Here is a 23,331-nt window from a genome sequence, read left to right as displayed (position 1 = left end):
TGTATGGGATGAGGCCCAGGAGGAACCCAGTCACAGTTGGGTGTAACTTGGGAGCTCTCACAGTGGAAAAGGTGGTGGTCTTACAGGGGAGCAATGGCACTTGCAAGGAAACTCTTGCATTTGGAATCCTAGCAGGCGTGGACAGCTGTGCTATGAGGAAGCTTACATTATTTAAAGGGGTCATCGGACTGTGTGGCCCTGCTTGCATAAGTGGTGATTCCAGTTGGAGGAGAGCATTTAAAAGATGCATGTGTGAGTGAGTAAGAGTGCTAAGGTGTCGGGTGCTGATCAAAGCCACAAGAACCTCCTCTGAAAAGCCATGGTGTGTATTTGTTTTGCAGGAGACACCTGCAAGCATTGGGTGAAGTACTGTGAGACCATGGAGACTCGGGGGCAGTGGGCAAAGAAGTTGGTGAATGAATTTCAAAGCAAGATGGAAAAGCAGTGTGAAGAAATGGACTCTGGATCCACCAGGACTCAAGGATCCCCCTTCAGAAAGCAACCAGGTAGCACTGCTGGGTTATTCTGGTGTTTTTCTTTCAGTTGCATCCATTTTATGAAAGTCATTAACTGATTTACTGGTGTTTTGGGCAAAAGATAGTCACCCTTACCACATGGGGTACTTCCTCTAAAAGCCGGTGAGGGGCCAATCACGTCCCAGGGGTCAAGACCTGAAGCTCCTGCCCCTGGCAACTTGTACAATGCATTAATGAGTTGTCAGTAAAAAAATCTGTGGCACATGAAAAATTGCAGATGTAGGGGCAGAGTAAAATAAAATGAACTTACTATCCAAATTGAGTGATGCATGGAATACTGGACAGATTGTGGTAATCATTTTCATAGCTAGTGCAGTAAATCCCTCTGTGTTTGAATGTATATGAAGCTGTCTGAGTGTCACAGAATCCTTGAGTCTGCTGCAGAATTTAGATTCATTTTGCCACAGAGTACACGGATCTTTGACTGTATTCTTCTTCACAAGGCCCTAAACTTTCATTACTTAGTCTGGCCCATTTGTATCCAACTCTAGGTCCATTATTTCTAGCCAATCAACACACATGCCTCCTAAATACCTCTTGTGGGTTTGATGTTTTACAGATTTAACTGCTTGCTAAGGAGATGAATTAAATCCAGGCTGATGTGATTTTTAACTTTTTTCCCCCCAGACATTTTGTCCAGTCCTCACAAAAGCCCCCCGGAGAAAGTCCGCCCCCAAACACGTGCACCTCCCGCAAGCTTACCACAGCTTCGGCACCCTTCATGGAACCGGCTCCGATCCAGCTGCGTGGTTGTCCGAGTGGATGACCTGGACATTCATCAGGTGGGCATGAGCCCTCATCCATTGTTCAAATTATCTCTTAGTTTTGGAACAAAGTATTTAATCGGATACTGTGTTAAACAAAAAAAGCCTAGTGTGCAACCAGAGTCAAACAAGACTCTGTAGCTGCAGCATTCAGGGGGCCTGGCAGACCTCTGTTATATATTGCTCATATTTTCTGAAGCTAATACAGGCTCAAAAGAACCCCAAAACTGAAAGCAAACTGCAGCCAGAACTGTTGAGTTTCTGTTGAAAACCACACTACAAAGCTGGGGCTGCTTTCCCTCCACACCTTGATTCAATCCCAGCCCCACTCTGAGCAAATGAGGTTTTGTGGATTTGAGAAATTAGTGAGGATGGGAGAGGGTTTCTCGGTAAGAGTCTTCACTGACAGCTACATAGGAATTGTCTGGCTGGATCCATCTAGTTCAGAATCCTAGTCCTGACAGTGGCCTATACCAGATGCGTCAGAAAACTTTACACACTGTCTCTCTGTCACACACACACGCCTCCTGTTAACCTTGCAGAGTTTTGAGAGAGTGAGACAGAACAGAATCCATCTCCTGTCATCAATAGAATTTGTTGCAGTGCTGTAGCCATGTTGGTCCCAAGATCTGAGTGAGGCAATATCTTGTATTGGAACAGCTTCTGTCCCTTCCACCAACAGAAGTTGATCCAATAATAGATACTACTTCACTCACCTGGTCTCTATCAATAGAATTGTCCATTAACTTCTGATTGCCACATCTTGTACTGGTGGTGATAGAGGAGGCATAAAGATACCAAGCTCCCAGTTGGATTTTCAGATCCTGGATTGAGTTGGGAGGTGCTGGCATTTGAAAGACAATTTTTCTGATTTTGTAAACTGTAAATTTGGATGTAAGAATGAATCTTTGAGAGAAGATGAATGTGGGAAACAGTGATGCTATATGAACAGTCACTTTTCTAACTGACTGCAGTGCCACTACTTGGCTTTGTTGTTCAGGTTTCCACAGCTGGTCAGCAAAGTAAGAAGCCTTCCACCTTGCTTTCCTGCCGCAGGAAATCCATCAACCTTTCAGATCAGATCTCTGCAATCCATATCGAGTTCACAGAGTACTACTTCCCAGACAATCAGGAATTCCCAGGTAATGCAATAAGGTTAGCTCTTTACTTGGTAAACTTCCTAAGGAACCAGCCCCTCTTTAACTCTCCTGATACATAACCATCTTACAGCTCCTAGAGAGTCAGTTTCTCTGCATCTCTGTTCTTGTTTAGTCTTCTTATGTTCCTCTCTCTCTCTGTACATGTTGATTTTTTGCACTCTTCTGGAATCCTGAGTAAATTCCCACCAAGAAGGAGGGTTAAAGTTGTATGTGTAACAATAACTTGCCCAAGTGCTTACTGAAAATATATCCTAGTTTCTGTCTATTCAAATCTTGGGATTCTGGTTCTTTCTTTTGTACTGGTGCAGGAATCAAGAGAATCTGAGTTCTGTTACTGGATCTACCACTCACTCACTTACTATGTGAATGTGGGTGAGTCACTTTGCCTTTGTGCCTCTGTTTCTCCCTGTCATACAGGGATCCAACTCACAAGGGTGTTGTGCAGCTTAACTAGTTAATGTCCTTAAAGCATTTTAAGTTCCTTGATTATGAGGCAGCCTTACCAGTGCACAGTATTACAGTGTAGTTTGTATATGGTCTCTTTCCCTGCCACCCTAATGTTCTCAGGCCGTGGTGAATACTGAATTCCTTCTCAAAAGGCTTTAGCTAGCCATGCCCAAACCACTCCATCATCTTTGAGTCACCATTAATTGTCCCATTTCTCATCCTCTCCAGTTCCATGCCCAAACCTGTATCTGCAGCTGAATGGCCTGATGTTTACTCTGGACACAGTGAGCATGCTCTGGGTGAATCTCTTCTGCCTGGATCTCTATCGCAGCCTGGAGCAGTTCAAAGCCATCTACAAGCTGGAGGACTCAGGGAAGCGGGATGAGCATGTTGATGTCCGACTGGATGGCTCCAGGCTGAAGGTATTCACTTCCTTCCTGTCCTAATCTGCAATGGTTTCCTGCTCCCTTTATTGAAGGTAAAAGTGTGAGATCCAAGGTACAGTGGCAGCCCACAATGAGAGGAGAATGAAAACTCCATCTTTCTAGACTGGCCTCTTCTGCTGTTAATTTCTCTCTGTGATCTGTGCATGGAAGAACACATGCTTAGAGCCAGCCTGGAGCGAGCAGGAAAGTTGTCGCATAAGAGGAGGCTAAATGATGTAGTAGCATATGGAGTCTTTCTCCACTAGGTTGCCGATTCAAAGACAGCTAAAGCAGTAGTAATTGAAAGTTGTTGCTCTCTGATGGCTGTTTGGCCTGTATGAATGAGTTGGTGAGTCTCTCACCAGTGCCTAGTGGACAGATGTTCACAGAACTGAAATCCTACTGCATTTGGCACTGGCTGGGCCTGTTGCTGGCAGTCTCGGCAGACAGGCTATAACCCAAATGGGCCTTGGAGACAAAATTCCCTTCTCTCCCCTAGAGGTGGGTCCTTCCAGATGTGGGCTGAGGTATATAGATGGAGGCAGTGTGATATAAGCTTGCACCGCTGCTGCCTGAGCTGTGACTGATTAGTAAATAAAGGACTTCAGTCACTGGTGCTACTGGGCTTTTCACTTTTCAGAACAAAACACACTTTAAAAACCAGTTGTTCTCAATGTGTGTCATTGGCAGAATAGGGATGAGGTAAGAGTGACAGCACAGATACCACTCTGCAGTGTAACTTGCTAGAACGGGCCACTAATTGCTTCCCTTTTTATTCATTCCCCCTCACTGAAGCTAAGCATCCCTGTGGAGAACAAAGTAACCGATCACCGTGACCGACCCAAGGCCCTTTCCATTTGCACCTCGGAGATGACTGCCACCAACACACGCTATGACCCTCACTGCAGCTGCTCGGCCCTCCAGAACCACTTTCGCAGATTTGCCAATTCAGAGTTCTTCCACTCCACCTACACCCAGTTCCCAAAGTCTCAGGACAACTTCAGCATCCTCCACACCCTCTTTTTACGCCACGCATATCAGGTGGAAGCCAGAGCCCAGAAATGCACCAACTTTGCCTATTCAGCCTGGAGGACCTCTGCTTCTGAAGACCTCTGGTCTGTTAATTTCACCCAGATCTCCCTGTACTTTGAGGGTGCTGAGAGTTCAAAAGGCAGAGCCCTTAACTTTATTGACCCTTTCCCCCTCTCCATTTGGGTTTGCCTTCCCAAGAGATGGGAACAAGCTCAGGTGTCCAAGTTGCAGGCCTCTGCTGCCTCAGAGTTGAAAATCAAGCCTTCTGCTAGCTTTAGCAATCATGCCAAATACCAGGACCATACTAGAGAGCTCGGGCTCTGCCAAAGATCAAAGACCGAGCAGGACCTGAAAAGCATTTACAAGGTCCCGGAGGCAAAGGACATCTTAGGAGAATATGACTCTGATGATGGCAGGGAGGATGCTCAAGAGCTGGAAGCCTCTGCCGATATTCACATGCTTGTGTACTCGACCGCTCATGTGAAAGTGCGACTCAACCACTACCAGTACCTGGTGCTGCTCAGAATGAAGGAACTTTTGCAGACACTGCAGGAACAGTTGGCCCAAGATACACAGGAATTGACTGGATCTCCCTTAGAACCTATGACTGCATGTATGGGCATCATGTTCAACAGTGCTGAAATGGCCCTGCTCATGCATCCCATCCCTGGCTCAGTACCCAGGTCCATGGACTCGGATACAACGAGCCTGATAGAATCTGAGCTCTCACCCTCAGACAGCAGGGAGGGGCTAGCTACTGAAGAGAAGGAGCTGAAATCAGATGTCAGCTCAGAGAAGGGAGCAAACAGCCCCTCAAAAGTCCTGGAGGACAGCGGGATTGAAAACACAGATGTGAGCGTGACTATGTTGACAGAGAGACTGCCAGGATCCTTGGATAATGGAGCTTTGGGCACAATTGACACAGCAGATCCACAGAGCAAGAGGCTGGAGGAGAAGGGCCCAACTGAGGAAGCAGATGAAGCTGTAGAAGCCCTGGATTCAGAGAGAATGAGTGAGCCCAGAGGTCACTCTCAAACCCCTCTTGCCCTTTCTTCCAGACAGTCCTCAGACGTACAGTCAGTGGGGAGTGAAGACATCACTCTGAAGGAGCAGGCAGAACTCATCCCCTTGAAGAATCTAGAGGTTGAATTATCAAGTGCACTGCATATAACTAAGGATGCCACTAAGGAAGCCCTGCATGTGACCATGGACCTCACAAAGGAAGCCATGTCTATAACTAAAGACGCTTTCAGCATGAGCCGGGAGAAGATGACCTCCACCATGCAGAAAATGCTCTCTCTACCCCCAACCAAGTGAGTGATTTCTCCTCCTGCACTTCCAAACAGCAAAGCTGAGGTGAGGGTGGAGTTTAACAGGGACACGTCCACGTTTCCTCTCCCCCTTAGAAGTCCATCTTTCCCACTGAGTCTGAACTGAATGCTTTTTAAAATGATAGGCCATTCACCTTCTAGAAAGGGGGCAAAATTCAGGTTGTCTGCTTCCTCCCTCTTGCTAGTGGCTTGGATCCGAGATCCTGCATGTCCCATAGTTTCTAGCACCTTTCATGGCTGAAATGTAACCACTTCTGGGGTAGAGGGCAGCTGGCAAAATGCAGTTTTCTGTGCAATAGAAGGAAGGAGTTTTGGCGAAGAATGCCTGGGCAAATCCCCCTCTCCCCCCCCTTTTTTTTTAATATCTCATTATTTTAACGTTTAAGAGAAGGCAGGACCCTGGTTCTTAAGGTTTCATTCGAAACACTGGCGCATAGTAAACTGTATCATATATTATAGATGCTGCTGCTAAGATATGAACTTATGCTTCCAGGGAGCGTCGGTATATCCAATCTCTGTTCTGTTCAATATAGGTTCTTATATTGCGCTTGTCACTGTAGTATGTCAGCATCTTCTAGTAGTGCATTAAACAACGTGACTAACGTCTACCAGGTGTTGTATGGTTAGACCCCAACCATCACCTCCTGCGAGAGTAAGCCCACTTCCCCCTCTCACTATTCCTGTAACTTTCTCTCTGTCCCACATATGAAGGGGATGCAGGATGTTAAGACACATCATCAGGTGAGAGTGTTTCCTGAGGACTGGATGGCTCCAGGGATATACAAGAGCCTTTCACTTCTCAGTTGTCAGTGCAGTACAACCCAGATTGGCCAGGATCTAAAATTCTGACCGAACGACAGGTATTTAACTGCCTTTGGGATGTGTTGGTGTTTCCCAGTTCAGTTCTTAGTGGACAGGTGTCTACAGCGGGTCCCCTTCCAATTGTTCTTCCTGAGGTAATACAGAGAGCTAGGGACTAGAGTGGCCAGGATAGTGCAGGGAGTTGGTAATGTGACACAGAGCTGGTCATATCCAGGTTGCTAGGTCAGTCGTAGCCCAAGATAGTTGTTACTGCTGGCAGCTGTTTAGTGGCCTGGGTGAAATGAGTGGGTAGATCTCAGTCTGAGTCCTTGTAGACAGGTGTCCACAAATGTCACTATCAGGTTTAATAGAACAGGTCCCTATGCTGGTAAATACAGCAGAGAAGGGAAGAACTGAAGTCATAAGTCTTCTCTCTGCTGCAGAGGTGGCTCCTCCAAGAGAGGACTGAGATGCATGCATGGGGCATTGCAGGAAGTTTGCTCTGTCACTGTCTCTGCTTTGCCCACCAGTCCATTCCTGACAATTCTAAATGAAGCCACAAAGCTGAGGTGATAACGTTGTATTGTTGAATATAGAAACTGTGTAACCTTGATAATGAACGTAGTGCTTGGACGCTAAGCCGTCTGCTTCTGTGATTTTTTGGTAGGGAGCTTGTGTCTAAAGCTGAAGAAGGGGCCGCAACCGCTGTGGGGGGCAGCAGCAGTCGGATGCGTTTCTTCTCCATGAAGAGGACTGCATCCCAGCATTCCTTTGACGCTGCCTCCCTAGATGGGAGCGGCCTCGAGGACAGGCTGTCCACAGACAGTGATGGCAGTGATGGCTTCGTGATGCTCATGGACCCTGGTAACTATAACTGCCTTATGCTTTCTTCCATTATTAATTCACATAGCCAAATTGATCTCTGATGTAGCTAATGGCGTGATTTATACTAGGGATCCCACTACGTCTGTCTCTAACTCAGTGGTTCTCAACCAGGGGTACATCAACTCATCTAGATATTTGTCTGGTTTTATAACAAGCTACATAAAAAGCACTAGCGACCTCAGTACAAACTAAAATTTTACACACACGATGACTTGTTTCTACTGGTCTATATACTATACACTGAAATGTAAGTACAATATTTATATTCCAATCGATTTATTGTATAATTCTATGGTAAAAATGAGAAAGTAAGCAATTTTTCAATAGTGTGCTGTGACACTTTTGTATTTTTATGTCTGATTATGTAAGCAAGTAGGTTTTAAGTGAGGTGAAACTTGGGGGTATGCAAGACAATCAGACTCCTAAAAGGGGCCAGCAGTCTGGAAAAGTTGAGAGCCATTGCTCTCATTGATCCTGTCGATCACTCACTCCTGAGCAGTTCACCCAGTATGGATCTCTGTGATACTGCTTTTTGAGATGCCTTCTCTATGAAGGAAGCTGTAGGGCAAGTACAGTCTAAGAGAACCTTACTGGTACCAGTATGGTATAATCACTGGCACACTCAAACCGTGGAGCTAGCTCTAGAGAACAATTAAAACATGGAACTGGAACTTGAGAGTTCTGGATTCTATTCCCAGCTCTGCCACAGTTTTGTTGCATGACCATAAGCTAGTCACTTCATGTGTTTCCTCATCTGTAAAATGGGAGGGATAGTTACCTACCTTATAGGGAAGTTAAGAGGCTTGATTCGTTAACATCCTTCTCTTCAAAGCCCTCTATGGCTGGGCCCACGTTACCAGAGTGCCTTACCCTGCATGGTCAGAACCTCCCCTAATCGGTATGTTCCTCTGGAACAATGGGAATGCCACCTTTGAGTGACTGCGAGAGGCAGTCCCTTGGGCAGCTGGCCTGAGCAGCTCAGTATTGGGAAGGATCAGAATGACCATGAATCTCAGCACCTGCAGAACACAATGTGCAGAAACCACTTATTCATCTTACCAATCCCGCACATAAACATGCTTAAATATAATAAAAATGTACAGCCCTTGTGTGTTTCAGAAGGGGATGTGGTAGAGATGAGGACAGAAGCATGATCGCTGTGTATTCATGTTAGAATTCTAAGGCACTTGGATATTACAGTGATTAATGCTATAGCAGTACATAGGGAGATGGAATGTTTGTAAACGTGCTTTAGAAGGACAAAGTATGGTGTTAAATATTACAATAAATGTGTCACTTGAGCTCTGTATCTTTAAATTAAATCACTCCAAGGTGCTTGTGACTGTTTTCAGGAAGGTGGCAAAGTGGAACTGTATCTGAGTATTTGTAATCTCTTTTCAGAGCCTAGCCTGGATCCCCTCGCCCCAGGACAACTTCAGGACCTTCATGATACAGGCAGCAGAGCGAGCCCAATGGCAGAGGATGAAGGTAGAGGGACACCTGACATGAACAGTTCAGCTTCTCAGAGTGGAGAAGACCCCAGCCTTCAGTTGGTCAGATTTCTTTCCTCCCTCTCCCTGAAGTCTTCTACTAAAGGAAATTTGCGAAGGGGGCCATATATCTGTTCTGACCAGTGGTCCTGTGACTTGCCGTTTCAGGTTTCTGTTCTGGTGCTGAAAATGAATGAGGTGAACTGCGGGATAGAGGCAAGAGGGGATGATCTGTCACTTGCTATACAAGTTATGGAGGTTACCCTAGAGCAGTTGGGCAATATTGGAATGTGGCAGTATCTGCAAAGCAGCTGTGTGGGTAAGATGCTGACCTTTGGACATGCTGGCTCTGAAACCAGAGCATCAGACACTGACTGTTGTTAAGGAGCCATGAATTTTAAATATTATCAGTGTTCACCTGCAGTATTAATGTATGTGAAATGTTAATAATATTGAGAGCCTTTGTCTCAGTGGTTCAAGTCCAGTGTCCAAAAGTTGTTTCCATGGCTGTTTTGGTGACTCTCAATCCATTCCCCAGTGGACAGGTGGCCACATCACAATTCCTCCACCACAATTGATTACATTGGTCATGTGCAAATAGAATAAAGTCTAAACCAGTGATTGACTGATAGATACATACATACTTATGTCTTAAAAGGGCCAATTTCACAATGTTGAGAACAATCATGACCCAAATCAGTTGGGAGAAAGAGTTTAAACAGAAAAATGTGAATGATAATTGGGAAGTCTTTAAGAACATTTCACTACATGCCACAAAAACCACAACTCCACTGTCGGGTAGCTACACTGGTTGAAAAAACAACCTGGCTTAGAGAAGTGAAAGCAGCTATAAAATATATGTTTATGTATGTATATATGAATAGAAATCAGAAGCTAGGAACTGCAGAAAATTGATAAGGGAAGAAAAATGACAAATTTACTAAATCTAAAGCTAGACGTTTTAAAATCAGCAGATCCTAATAACTTGCATCCAAGAGTTTTAAAAGAACTGACATAGGAACTCTCTGGAATGTAATGTTGATTTTTTAATAATTCTTGAAACATTGGGGGAAATTCCAGAGAACTAAAAGAAAGCTAATGTTGTGCCAAATTTTAAAAAAGTAAACGGGTCAACCTGTTTAATTATAGACCAGGCTTTGATCCTGGGCAATATAATGGAGTGGCTGATAAAAGACTTGAAGAAAGAGTTAAAGGAGAATAATATAATTAATGCCAATCAACATGGCTTTCTAGAAAATAGATCTTGTCAAACTAACCTGATACCTTTTTTTAATGAGATTACAAGTTTAGTTGATAATAGTAATAGTGTTGATGTAATATATTTAGACTTTTGTATCGCATTTGACATGGTACAAATTCAGACTAAAATAAGGTGCAAATTTTTAACAGTGAGTGTAATTAACCATTGAAACAATTTACCAAGGATCATGACTCCATCACTTGCAATTTTTAAACCAAGATGAAGTGTTTTTTCTAAAAGACATGCTTGACTTCAAACAGGAATCGATTCAGGGAAGTCCTATGGCTGGCCTGTGTTATACAGGTCAGACTAGATTATCACAGTGGTTCCTTCTAGTTTTACAACACTAGTTGTTAGTAATCTCAGCAGAGAGACCAAGGTTTGAATTGGCCCTGAAGACTGAACTTCTCCGTCATGCCTAAAGGTTGGTCCCTCTGATCAAATAGTTGCCTCCTAAGCTATAAACTCTCTGGAGCAGGGACTTTGTCTCTACAGTGCCTACCACATTGGGAACCTGACTCTTGATTGGGGTTCCTAGATGCTACAGTAATGCTATAATTAATAAGACGTACAGAAACTCTGTGGGGAAGCTTGCATTGCTGCTCCTGATGCTGTATGTATGCTGTGGATAGATAGATATCTTTAGACTACACTGTGCTTAATATGTGGGATGTTTCACCAGCACTGAATTCAAGCTTAAAAATCTTTAAAAGAAAGAAAAGAGTAGCAATTACTGACTAATGATATCCTTTCATAGTGATAGATGCTTTTGCCACAAGGGGGCATTTCAAAATTACATAGCGTTCAATTGGACTGTAAAACCAATTGTACAAAAGGCCCCGAATTAGGGGGTGGAGTTTTGCTCTATACCTGTAAGTTTCTAGGTAGCATGGAGTAAACCTAAGTCCTTAAGAACACTGAAACCTGTCTGGAGCTGACATAGCTAAGCGGCGAGTTTGGGGACCCACTTGATTGCCACTGAGGGGGCCAATTGTGGTGGTGGATTCTGTGACGTGGACACTTATCAGTTTGAAAACTGGACTCAAACTCATTTCACTTGGAAGGGTACTCAACAGCAATCAAGATTCTTGATCACTACCATCATGAACTGGATTTCATCCAGTCCCTGAGCAATGAAAGGCTTTATAAGCTATGTGTCTCCTAAACTCTTATAGCCTACTCCAGATTCCATCTAGTTCCCCACTCTTATGATTTTCTTCTGTGCCTCTAGGGGATTCAAGCATAGAGAAGCCCTTAGCTGAAGAAGTTAATCAGACCCAGCCAGAAGTGTGTTTACGTCTTGAAATAGGACCCAGCGCCATTGTACACTCGCCTCTTGCTGTCCAGAATGGGTTCCTTCACATCCTGATCCACAATTACAGTGCAGAGCTCCTGATGTCCTTCCTCACTAACCTCGGACCCTTCCTCGAGGATGAAGTGGTACCTGAAGTGATTCCCATGAAGATAGAAATTGTGGATGCCAAGATTACATTGAAGGTGTGTCTGTGCGTGCATTGGTGGGGGAAAGCGGGTGTCCCAGGGCTAAGCTGCAGGTATTCTACCTATGAAAGAGAATCATGTCTGTTTCTTAGGGAAATGACACTTCTACAAAGTGTTCAAAATGATTGTCTGCCCTTTCCTCTACCTCTTAAAAACTATCTTAATGGGGAACAGGTAGCTCCTTGGAATCGTAATATTAGTGGTTCAACCATGGGGAATGTGAACGGGAGTCTGAAACGCTTGGGTTTTACCAGTGACCTGCTTTGTCAGGACACTCACTTAACCCCTTTATGCTGCTCTTCTCATCTGCCTTTGTAAAATGGGGTCAATGATATTTACCCTCCTTTGTGCCCTTAGAGATCTACAGAGGGAGAGGGTTATATAAGAGGTGGGATGGTGGTTGTATTATTACCACGAACTTGGTGGGAGAGGGCACCTGGTGCAGAAAAATGGCTGAGAACCCACCTCTAACTAGCCATGTGTCTTTGTTATACTCTGTACAACCATCCTTCGCTGCATTGACCTATTTCAGAGTTGTACAGCAGCAGATAATTTTTGTTTGTTTTGCAGGATGATAGCCCTCGGGTGTACCCTACCTCTCCTGGCACTATTCCCATAACCTTGGCAGTGGAACACATTGTTGTGAAGCGCAGTGATGATGGAATGTTCTATGTAATAGGTCAGTAAAGTAGGGAAGCTTTGATTTTTCCCCCCTTCCTCCACCACCATTACTAGAAACTAGAACACTCCGCAGTGACTCTTGTTGGTAGAGACTGGAACTAAAATCTGCCTCTGCTGGGAGAGGCTACATCTGGAATATCTGATTTACCCCAGCATCCAATGTTCCTTTATTCTTTGCAGCCACTTCTGCTGGAACAGGTTTAAGAATATTTTGTCTCCTATATAAGCACCCCTCTCCTTCGGACAGTATGCCAATATTCTCATCTGCATCTACTCCTGCTGGTGTAGCTTCTTGCTTTTTCAAGAGGCTTTCTCAAACATTTGCTTGAGATGATTAATTAGGTGCTCGAGGCTGCATTGTGTAATTGTTAAAATGGGACTGGAGGTTTCCTTCGTTCTGATGTTACTGCCACTGACTCGTGAGGACTGGGAAAGTAGCTCTTTTTTTTTGTGCTTGGTATAGGTATGTTTAAAATGGGAATAATACCCACATCTGTACTACACTTTGAGACTCTTTTATTAAAAGTACTTTATGGTATAAGTGCACCTATTAGTATTTTTATATTATTTTCCAGCTGCACAGAAGGAGGGACAGTCTTCCCAGAAAAGGCCTGAGCCAGGTCTGAAGGAACAGAAGATCCCAGTAGAGAGACTCTTGGCAGTCCCAACAGGAGCAGTACATGGACTACCGGTAAGCCATTTCTGCATGTTTCCTTCCAGACAAATAGACAATAGCTTGTGCCCCAGACAGCTGGGTGCAGACTGGAAAATGCAGGATTGGAAAATGTAAAGCCTATGCATGCCTGTCTCTTTCCTTATCTAGAGTGTTTACCGACAGGTAGCACTAGTGTCTCTTGTGAGAGCAGTCAGGATTCAGTTCCCATCTCACCTTTCACACTCAATCCAGAATCAAGGGCAACGCCTGCATCACTCTGCAGCAAACTCCCCTGATTTGATCACTTTCAAGAACATTGTTTTCTGAGGGGATCCATCTTCCCACCACCTGTCCAATCCGTGGTTGAAAGATGTTCTTTCAGGTGCAGGGCCTTGTAGAAAATAGATTTAAAATAACCACAGAATGAATCCTGTAGATATGAGAATTTCCTGGTAACACGGAACCTTCTGTTAATTGACTCACTGTTTAATTTGATCTTCTATTTAATTTGATCCAAACATCTGGAACCCAAATCATTTTATCTTACAAGCAAAAAGCAAAAACAATCCACACTTTCTATTACCCTTCCTTTACACAGGTATTACTAGATAATCTGATCATTGGCTTTGTGTTGAGGGAAGCAATGTGGTCTAGTGGATGAAGTACTGACTGGGATGCAGGAGACCTGGCTTCAGTTCCTGGCTCTGCCACTGGCCTGCTGGATGACCTTGGGCAAGTCACTTCTCCACTCAGTGCCACTATTTTCCCTCCGACCCTCTGTCTTGTCTATTTAGGTTGTAAGCTGTTCGGGGCAGGGATTGTCTTTGATTCTGTGTGTAGTGCTTAGCACAATGGATCTGTGATCACAACTGGAGCCTCTAGGTGCTACAGTAATAAAATAATAGGGGTTAAAATCAGTAGGAGCAGGATTGAGGCCTAAATTCTGAATGAAAGAATAACACAGCCCAAGGAAGACCCATAAATAAACATTATTGTCCAGGATGTTGACATTACACTGTGAAGCTTTACTAGGGATCCTGAGAGCTATATGTGTAACAATAGGTAGCTTCGAGGAGGTAGAAACAGATGTGACTGCATCCAGGAAAAGTTCCTGCTATCCTTACACAAGTAGTCTTGTTAACTTTAGTATGCCTGCTTATGAGGATAAAGATAACTCACATAAGTGAGGGTGCAGAATGGAGCCCAATATTTGTCCCTTTGCCTTCCCTGCATGAATAGTATTTACCTTCAGCTGAAGCCAGAGTTCTTGTGCAGGAAAATCCCCTCTTGCTTCAAGTCTTGCTCACATGTCTAGAAGTGAGGTGGGAATCAATGGAGACAGGTGGCCAGTAGTCTGCCAGTGATGGCTGTGCAGGCTGAATATAATAATGGGTGTGAAAGGCATTCTAGGGAACAGTCAGAAGTGCATCTCTCAGCAGGTATTCATGCAGGAAAACCAAATGGAATCAGTATGTCAGCAGGCTTTGTTTGCTCTCTGCCATGTAGCTACTGTTCATCTCCAAGCTCTTGGTTTCATATTCCTCTTTATCAGTACTGCAAGAAATCATCAGTCTGATCTATCTTGTTTTTTATCTTTTGGAAAAATCTTCTCTCTCTCTCCTTGTTTCTTGTAGCTAAAGGAAACCCCAGCATTGCAGAAGGAGCTGCAGGCCACGAAAACAGCGCTAACAGAAGCCAATCTGGACAAAGCGCGCCTTCTGCAGGAAATTAGGAAATACGATCCCCTCTTCCAGCTTTGACAGCAGAGGCCCAAGGCTGCAGCTGCTCAGGAGGAGCAGAGATCACCACCAGCACCCAGGCGGCTAGTTTGTTACATGGCTGCTAAGAGGCCAACCTCTGTAGAGGAATCGCCTTGGGGAATGGAAACGTAATCACAATTGCAGAATGAACTCTAAGTGGGGCAGAAAGGGAGGGAGGGCCTGGCTGGATGAAGGGAAATGAGCAACGAGGAGCCACCTGGTTCTGGTTTTGCAGCCATGTCCCTTTTTCCTGGCAGTACGGTGCTACACTCTATACACTGAACCACTGCAATGCTTCATCTGCAAGCGGAAAATGCAGAACAGCAGTCAAGAGCCAGGAACCGCTGTCTAGTCATCTTACAGTGGTGTTGCTGGCCTGCTTTCACACCATGATTGCATCTGCTTCCTTTTTCGTGTTGGCTTACAGGGATGGGTGGTGTTGGGATCTGTATTTCCTTTAGTATCTTCCTGAGTGTTCTTGCTCAAACCCACTCACCAAAGAGCACAGACAAAAGCAATAAGGTCAACTTGTCGAGTCAAGGCATAGACATGGCAGAATAAGTTGTTTTGTAGTGAGTGCATATGATGTGGAGCAATATGGGATGGGAATGCTGGGGTGACTGGCTGTGAGAGAAACGGAAATAACTTCTCCCCATAGGGGAGAGGGAACGTGACTTGCAGATGTTCCCCCTGCAACCCGTCTAATCTAGTACATAGTGGAAAAGGGGACTAGAAGAGACCCAACAGCTTGCAGTCCTAAGACAAAAAGAATCAGTGGGGCGCTAGATTTAGGAAGGCACCCTGCTCACACCTGCTCTTCCTGAACCCCACCTCTCACACTGTGTCCCATATATCACGGCCGCTGCCTTTAGCCTGACATGAGGCTGCCAGTTTGAAAAATATCCCTCATTCATTGACTGAAAGCACAGAGGCTGAGTTCAGCTTAGCATTCTCCATGCTGAAGTGGGAGAAATCTAGCCTCTCCTAACAAAAGATTCAACCTTTCCTGGAACTGACCACCAAGCAATCAGGCTGGGTGCAGAGTTTACAGGCCAAGGGGTGGGAGAGGGGAAGGCCTGTAATCTCCCTTTGGGAAGTGTGCTGCACTCACACTTATTTGCCAGAGGTTCACAGAGTTATGTGGGAGGAAAAGTACTGAGAGCAATAAAAGCCACATGTATTCCAACCAAGTCATGTATTTTGAGCTAGAGATGAATCAACTGATGTGGAAGTTCCACGAGGGGCTGATGGTGTATGTGACATCGGGGTGCTAATACTCAGACCTTTCCGTAGTGGCTTCTGGCTGTCTTGGTTGCTCTGTGCTAGTTATCTGAAGGAAATGAAAACAGCAGCTGTGTAATGTTCAATCTTGGAAGATGCTAACTCAGTGCTAACCTTTTCCAAGGTGCTTGAATGACAAGGGCAAAGTGTCCAAAATCAGTCTGTGACTTTCTTCATTTAAAATTGAAGAGCTTCTACAGGTAAGAAAACCTAAGAGAACATGAAGCGGGAGTTCATGAAAACAGTCATTGACGAAAATGCCCTCTATACTGTTGCAGGAATCAAATGCTCTTCTAAAGACTAATAGGTTAGTTATTTCTTCACTTTACTTGGTTAGCTAGTGTGCAGACTTGGCACTGGGTGATGAAGCAACTACACATGTGCCCTCCCTAACTAATGAGGGAACAAACAGAACATGATAGAATCCAGCAGAGAAAGAAATGGCAAAGAGAGTGTCCACACATGACAGAAGATAGTGCTGGATGGAAGAGTAGGCTGTACAATTTAATACAGATCCATAGTAGTTTTGTTGTGCTACTGAGGAATGCCCACCCACTGCACTTTATTGCATTCTGAGTCTCTCTTGGATTTTAATGCATTTCAAACTTTTTATGGATTGGATTTCTCCCAGATGTATTTTATATTTGTATTAATGCATGATTTTAATGCACAAAATATTTTTTCTAGTGCCTGTAAAACAAACAGATGGTCTGGGGAGTGATGAGAAGGAAGAAATGGCTTGTAATGTAACCCCCTCCCCGCCCCTGCCCCCACACACTACACTGTCCTATGCCTTTTTTCTTTTGCCCAATTCTGGACCTAGCAGGTGTTTCTCTTTAGTAGGGAACTTGTAGTCTAAGCTCTTTAGCTTTAGGGAGGAAGGGTGCATGTTTTTATGTGCTCCTTTGATGTTATAGATTTGGAGAGGGTACTGAACAATGGCTCGTAGAGAGCCAAAAATGAATTCCTTGCAGATGTCATTCCAAAGTCAGGGTATGGAAGAAATGAGGGGAGATGGACGGGATGCCAGAACCCAACACAAACAGCTGTCGTTTTTGGGATGATTTTAAATTAAAAATTTTTTGACTACATTAGGCAGAAGCTGGAGCTGAATGGCATACTGTAGTCTTTGGCTAATACGATGGAAGAGACAGTAGCCTCGGGGCAAAGACAGCGCTGACTTGTTGTAAGATGGAGGATTGTACTTGTGCCATCTGCTTGTCTGTCAAGGTCCGAGTGATCAGTGTCTAAAAACAGGTATGACAACAGCAGCCAGAGTCTGATCTCCACTGCATGCCCTGAGAGCAGGCAATTAGAAATGACTGCTTCTGAAGGGAAAATTCTGTTTTAAACAAACAGCCTGAGATGAGCATTAGCCTTAGGCAAACATAGGGCAGCTGAACTCCAGAAGGCTTTGCAGTTGTGGTACACTCTTTCATCATCAAAGTCAGCTGGGATGGCTACTGTATATTATATCTTGTTTGGCTGCTCTAACATAACAGCTCTTCTTCGATCCTGCGTGGTAGAGAATCTGTTACCAAGAGAAGAAAGCACTTTATCTTTTAGCAGCAGCGTGGGGGTAGAGCAGCTGGATATTTCCCCACTGCCACCAACTTGTGCGTGCAGAGTAATTTTTAAAATAAAGAAACGGGTTTTAGAAGTGCAAGAATTATCTCCCCTAGTGGGGCTCGCACTGTTGCTAAGCTAAACAGTTTTCTCAATGTAAGGCAGGTGTGAACGCTGCAATGCATCCATTTATATATAACCAGATTTGTGGTGAAACTGTTGTACATGCAGTTAATTGTAGATGTAAAAGACATCTAATGTTGTGAACTGTGTGTAACATTTTGTAGCATAGGTGAAGTTGTTGGTTACTTCCACACAAGCAGAAGTTAACATAGGTACCCCTACAAGTGCCATGGGGAGGGAGGTGATGTTGATCCCATTGCTTTATTCACATTGTGCTTGAAAATCAGTTTCTTTTTTAAATTTTCATTACTTTTACCAGTTTGTGAAAGGAGTGATGGGGGAAGGCTTTGCACAGCACCGGTATCTAAGTGCAACGTCATGAAGCTACTTCCCTCTCCCTTCCCTCACTGCAGTCCAAACAAAGCTGGAACTTATTTTTCCCGAGCAAGCTTTCTGCTCCAATGACCACAGGAGCTTGAATCAGGCAGTAGAAGCTAGGGTTCAGGAAAAAAAATGGAGGCTTCTAATTTATCTGTATTCAAGTACAATAGAAGGACCCTGCTTATCAGGGTCTCATTAGGCTCCCTCCTGTACAAAAGCCTCCTCCCTGCTGAGGGCTACAATTATTCGTCACAGAAGGGAGCAGCTGGAACAGAGAGGGAAAGGTACTGAAGTAGATGTGGCTGATAAATTATTACCTTGTGTTAGGGGAAAGCTGGTTTTTGAAGAGTTTGCTCTCCCTTTCTATGTTTTATTAAAGAGCTAATTTAATCCTCAGTGTAAGTGCAGTGTTACTTTAGCTTGTGTTAGTTTGAGGGCTACACTCTTTTCTGATTACAAACAGGGATACTGAGTACAGGCAGAACACTGTGTACAAGTCAGACTTGAATCTGAAGCCTAGTCAGTATTGGAATTGTATGTTGTAGTTTAACATTTCCACTAGTGTATTTTTATTGGTTCTGTGAACCTTTGTAAAAAGAAAAACTAAACTTAACCTCTACTGTGTCAAATGTCTACTTTCTCTAAGGCTGGTTTTCTTGAGTCCTGAGTAAGCGCAGACAATAGCTGCATAGCTACCACTTTTCCTATTAAAAGCTGGGCCCCTATTGGCAAGAGGTACAAGATACCAGTGCAGGACATGGTTGAGCTCTTCCTTAGCTGCTTATGGAATAGTGCCTGCCTGTATCCAGAGGAAGCCTAAAACTCTACAGGCCTCTCAGCACTGATTAAAGATTCAGACAGCATTTCCCCCCAGCTTACATCATACAAGCAGCTACCACCACAACACTCAGTGACCTTTCATCTACTCAGTCAATATGAATGGAAGAAACTACTTAAATCCAAGTCACAAGCCATTTAACCAAATAGCACGTTTAATGATTGTTCATGGTACAAAGTTCTCCTTTCTATACCAGACTATAGATATATCTCTTATAGCAGTCACCATCGCCATTACATCATCGTCTAACTAAAAAACCTATTGCACCAAAGGATTTTTTTATCCCTTTTCTGTTCAAGTGGTTAGCAATGTTTCATATAGCCACAGCTATAAGTCTGAGGGCCCTGACATTTCAAAGTCACTCACTGGCTTTCTCTATCTCCAGCACCTTTTGTTATAAGTTGCCTAGGAAGTATTTAAAGAGAGAACCCAACTTAAGCAGTCACTTGCTGATGAGGTTTGCTAATGCATGTTGAAATAAGGATGCCTATGCACATGATACAATATAGAGGGCTTCCGGTCCAGGAGCTTAGTACTAAAACACAAACTTAAGTGAACAAGGCTGCTGTCTGCATTGCTGTTTCAAAGGTATTCTAAACGTTAATCACAGCAGTAGTTTTTCACATTCATCTACCACAAATCTTGCAGAGGTTGTGTATGGAAGCATTTCACAGAGTGAGAGAAACTAGCCACATGCACTCAGTTCAGTTATATTTTAAGGAACTTCTGTATTAGATTGTTTTGGTACTGGCTCATTAATTAATAGTGCAGACAGCAGAAGTGCAGAAGGAGTGGAAGCTCTCTGTTTAAGGAACACTGAGGTGATGTGGTACATAACTGATCGTCTAGTCTCTTCCCCTTTCTCCATGATCTCCTGCTTCTTCAACTGCTCTCTCGTTTTCACTTCAGTGGAAGGTAATTTTTTTATACTTTGAATTGGGAATCTGCCCCCGTGACTTCAGGCGCCGGACTGCCTCCCGCATGTGTTTGGGCTGAAGAGGTGGTATTTCTCCCCATTTCTCACACACATCCAGTGCTAAACAAACCAAAAACTGAAGGTTATCTATCCGACAGTTAACACAGTTAAGCAAATGTCTCAAAGAGGCTTTCAGATAATAAAAGCTAACTTTTCAGCTTTAATTAAACAGGTCCTACTATTAATAAACATTTAATCAACTTTAAATTCATAAAAACAGCTAGAATTAGTTTCCTTGCAGTGTCTGCAATACCCACACACAGGAGCATTTTACCCCTACATAAGACGACAGTGAACTGACAAAGGTTCTCACTGCTCAAGTTGAATGAAGGAGAATATAAACACACCTTAACTGGTGAAATTACATCTTCTTTGAAAAGCTGAGGTTATTTAATGTTTTAGAACATACAACAACTTGATAATGCCCCTTTCTACTTCCACCCCTTCCACTTTTTCAAATCTTCCTGGGTTGGTTAACTTGAGGAGCACATGTGTAAGGACTAATACACTAGAGACAGGAGATGAGGATACACCGTACAGATGTATGCATCCCACTTCAATTACCACATACTATACTGCTTTTAGCCAAATTGTCTCATATAACAAAAGTAACCTGCACAAACAGCCAGGAGCAGGGTGTATCATTCCTGCAAAATAAAATCTCTACAGGTAAAGACTGAGTATTTTAATGACAAGTCTGCAGAGACTGGGTGGCTTGAACCATCTGACCACCATCTCCATTTCAAATGTACTGTATAAACATTTCTAAACCTAAGTAGCTCATCCTTCAATGGAGTTTTTCATATAGTGATCTCAGCTCACCAATTAATGGAGATCAAGTTTCAGAAGTATGGATTTATGCTAGTTAAATGTCACATCCCCTTTGCTGAATTCCTTGCTGATAACAATCAGTGTTCATGAGGCATCTTTTTTTGCCCTTGAAGATACCTAGTTCATAACAGGAAGACTGCCATTAAATCTGTTATACAGATGGCATGATGAAGGTTTAAGTTGTTCATTACCTTGAAACAACTACCTAATCTCATTTCAAAAGCTTTCCTCTCTGTTTTAACGATGAACTTTAATCAATACATGCTTAGAGGTTCTCCACATACATCTTTAAAATATTCCTCTTGCACTTACCTTCTTCCACCACCTCCCCAACGAAGACTTTGGAAATCCCAGACATGGCAATAACCACATTCTGAGACACAGAGGTCCCAGTAAGGGATTGGACCAGCTTGAGAGAAAAAGATACAAGTAAGTGAAAAGTTTCCCTGCAGCTGAACACTTTTTTTAAAAAAAAGCACTTATTAATCTAAGCATGAGAAACATTGAGCAGCAACTACTGGAGTCAATATGCGTTGTGGTTACTCAACATCTTTTCTGTAGTTGAAAACCTGTGACCAAACCTACAATGATGCTGTCTATTTCACCTTATATTTTCTTCTGTGGACTGAGTATTTGCAGAATTTTACCCGTTTAATAGCAGCCTTGGGGAACGCAGATCGGCGGTACATCTCATAGCGATTCAGCTGCTCTTCAGAAAAGGAAGAAACCAATATTCTGGAGGAAGGGGGAAAAAAGATCAGTTATAACAGAAAACAGTCTGCTTTTTAAGATGAAAATAAGTCAATCTGAAAGATTTCCCAAATCCATGTAGGGTCTGTTTCCCCAGTGTAACACTGGGGAAATACTTTATTAGGCGTAAGAGAGAGCATTATAAGGAAGGGGTAGGTTGTGCCCTAATTACCTAATGCACAGGTTTTGATGCAAAGTAGTATTAACTGTTCTTATTTACAGACTGGACTCAGATCTTCCTTTATGAAGGCCAAGATCAGAAAAACAAGTTACAGAATAGTTTCCAAGTTAGGCTTAATTAGTAACAATGCATATTACATGCTACAGTACTTTTTATTTCCAGCAGCAAGCTCTGTACAGTGAATTGGGTGAGCTAAACTCAGTCTGATGAGGTGTAAAGTTGTCAAAATAGAGTCTAGTAACCAAACAGTGTCACAAGGACTAGAAATTTAGGGTGTACTCACTGCATTTTCTGAATCTCATCTTCATCTACTTTGTGCTTTTTCTCTTTCTTCTCCTTTATCTCTATTTTTATCTTCTTAGTTCCAGAAGGCTGCAATGTCGAGTCCTCAGTTTCTGGTGAGGCTAACTCCAAGCCTTCCTGGCTCGTCTTCACCTGCTGCAAGAGATTATCACCATTTTAGTAAGGTCTCTGTCAGTGCTTAATTTGTAATGAAAGAGGTGCCAGGGCTCAAACAATGATTTACTTCATAACTGATAGCGGCAAGCTATGAACTGCCAAGTTTAGAGGGCCCAGGACTCAGCCCTAGCACACATTTTAGCATTGGTCTCTGTTACGCGGTTCCAAACCATCACTCTCTGTACTCGGTGGTTATTCTGTGTACAGTACTATTTTAATCTACAAGCATTATTTAGGCTGCTACTGCTTTGTTACAACAGCCTGTGACCATAGACACAATCAGAGAAGTATTTGGTGGACTTAGTTTTACCTTAGACTCTGAATGTCCAGGCTTTCCTAATACTCAATTATTTCCTTGCCCCCTCCGTTCTGGGCAGCCTCTACTCACCCTTACAGGGTGAGAAAAGAAATAACCCAAGGGGCCAGCGCCTGAATCCCACCCGCACCGCTCCCTCTCCACTCAACCTCCAGGCTATGCTGCTGCTTCCCGCAGCCCCCCGCCTTTCTCTCCCAACCCCGGCTCCCTTCTTCTTCTTCTTCCTCCTGCCTGCCTGCCCGCCCCTGCCAGACACACACACCTGCCGCCCGCTTGCCTCCGCCTGACAGACCCCCCTCACCTCTCCCGACTGCCTGTCCGCTGTGGGCTCGCTACCCCCGCCGGGCTCGGTCGCCTCCCCCTCGGCTGTGTCTGCCGCAGCCAGCGGCTCCTCGGAGGCCGCGGGGTTCACCCCAAGCCCTGGGGGCGATGAAGCAGGCGGAAAGGTCTCCTGGGTCGGGTCTGAATCCCCGCTCTCCTCCCGAGCGCACTCCGCAGCTTCCGCCATAGCCGCCGGGAAGAGCGGCGCGCTCTGATGACGTCATCACTAACAGCTCCTCGGAGGGGCCAGACGTACTCCGCCCCTTCCGGGAGATTTCTGTCTCCATGGCAACGCAACAGCCAGGCGTGGGGGACGGGGGCCTGTGGGCGGGGCAGGGAGATATGGGGGGGTTGGGGTGTGGAAGGCAGGGTTGGAATAGGGGGGTTGGGACTGGTGGGGGGGAGGAGAGGGCATGGGGGTGGAATAGCGAGTACTGGAATTAGAGAGGGGATGGGGAGGGGAGGGGTTGGAGTTGGGGGGTTGGGACTGGTGGGGGGAGGGCGTGGGGTGGAATAGCGAGTACTGGAGTTAGAAGGGATGGGGAGGGGAGGATTGAGGTGAGTGAATCAAGGACCCTCT

At 44.3% G+C, this 23,331-nt stretch overlaps 2 protein-coding genes across 2 annotated transcripts in view; one reads left to right on the top strand and one right to left on the bottom strand.

The window, feature by feature from the left end:
- The window catches only part of BLTP3A (bridge-like lipid transfer protein family member 3A), a 47,830-nt gene extending 29,138 nt beyond the window's left edge, over positions 1-18,692 (top strand). Inside the window, exons 10-21 of the mRNA XM_067531439.1 lie at positions 342-506; positions 1,164-1,318; positions 2,301-2,442; positions 3,136-3,329; positions 4,128-5,677; positions 7,164-7,360; positions 8,783-8,934; positions 9,040-9,190; positions 11,364-11,629; positions 12,203-12,311; positions 12,889-13,004; positions 14,603-18,692. Coding sequence (XP_067387540.1) covers positions 342-506; positions 1,164-1,318; positions 2,301-2,442; positions 3,136-3,329; positions 4,128-5,677; positions 7,164-7,360; positions 8,783-8,934; positions 9,040-9,190; positions 11,364-11,629; positions 12,203-12,311; positions 12,889-13,004; positions 14,603-14,728 — 3,323 coding nt within the window. The 3' untranslated portion in view covers positions 14,729-18,692. The remainder of the gene's footprint in view (positions 1-341; positions 507-1,163; positions 1,319-2,300; positions 2,443-3,135; positions 3,330-4,127; positions 5,678-7,163; positions 7,361-8,782; positions 8,935-9,039; positions 9,191-11,363; positions 11,630-12,202; positions 12,312-12,888; positions 13,005-14,602) is intronic.
- Positions 18,693-19,053: 361 nt separating this feature from the next.
- TAF11 (TATA-box binding protein associated factor 11) lies at positions 19,054-22,975 on the bottom strand. The gene is given in 6 exon segments (XM_067531864.1): positions 19,054-19,953; positions 21,037-21,133; positions 21,372-21,459; positions 21,939-22,093; positions 22,732-22,953; positions 22,955-22,975. Coding segments are annotated over 6 exon segments (714 nt in total). The 3' UTR covers positions 19,054-19,822.
- Between the last annotated feature and the right edge of the window lie 356 nt (positions 22,976-23,331).

The sequence above is a fragment of the Emydura macquarii genome, unplaced genomic scaffold (genome assembly GCF_026122565.2).
Source record: "Emydura macquarii macquarii isolate MOO-44397 ecotype Brisbane River unplaced genomic scaffold, CSIRO-AGI_Emac_v2 contig_3220, whole genome shotgun sequence".
Lineage (NCBI taxonomy): Eukaryota > Metazoa > Chordata > Testudines > Chelidae > Emydura > Emydura macquarii.
This window is presented reverse-complemented; position numbering and strand designations above follow the sequence as displayed.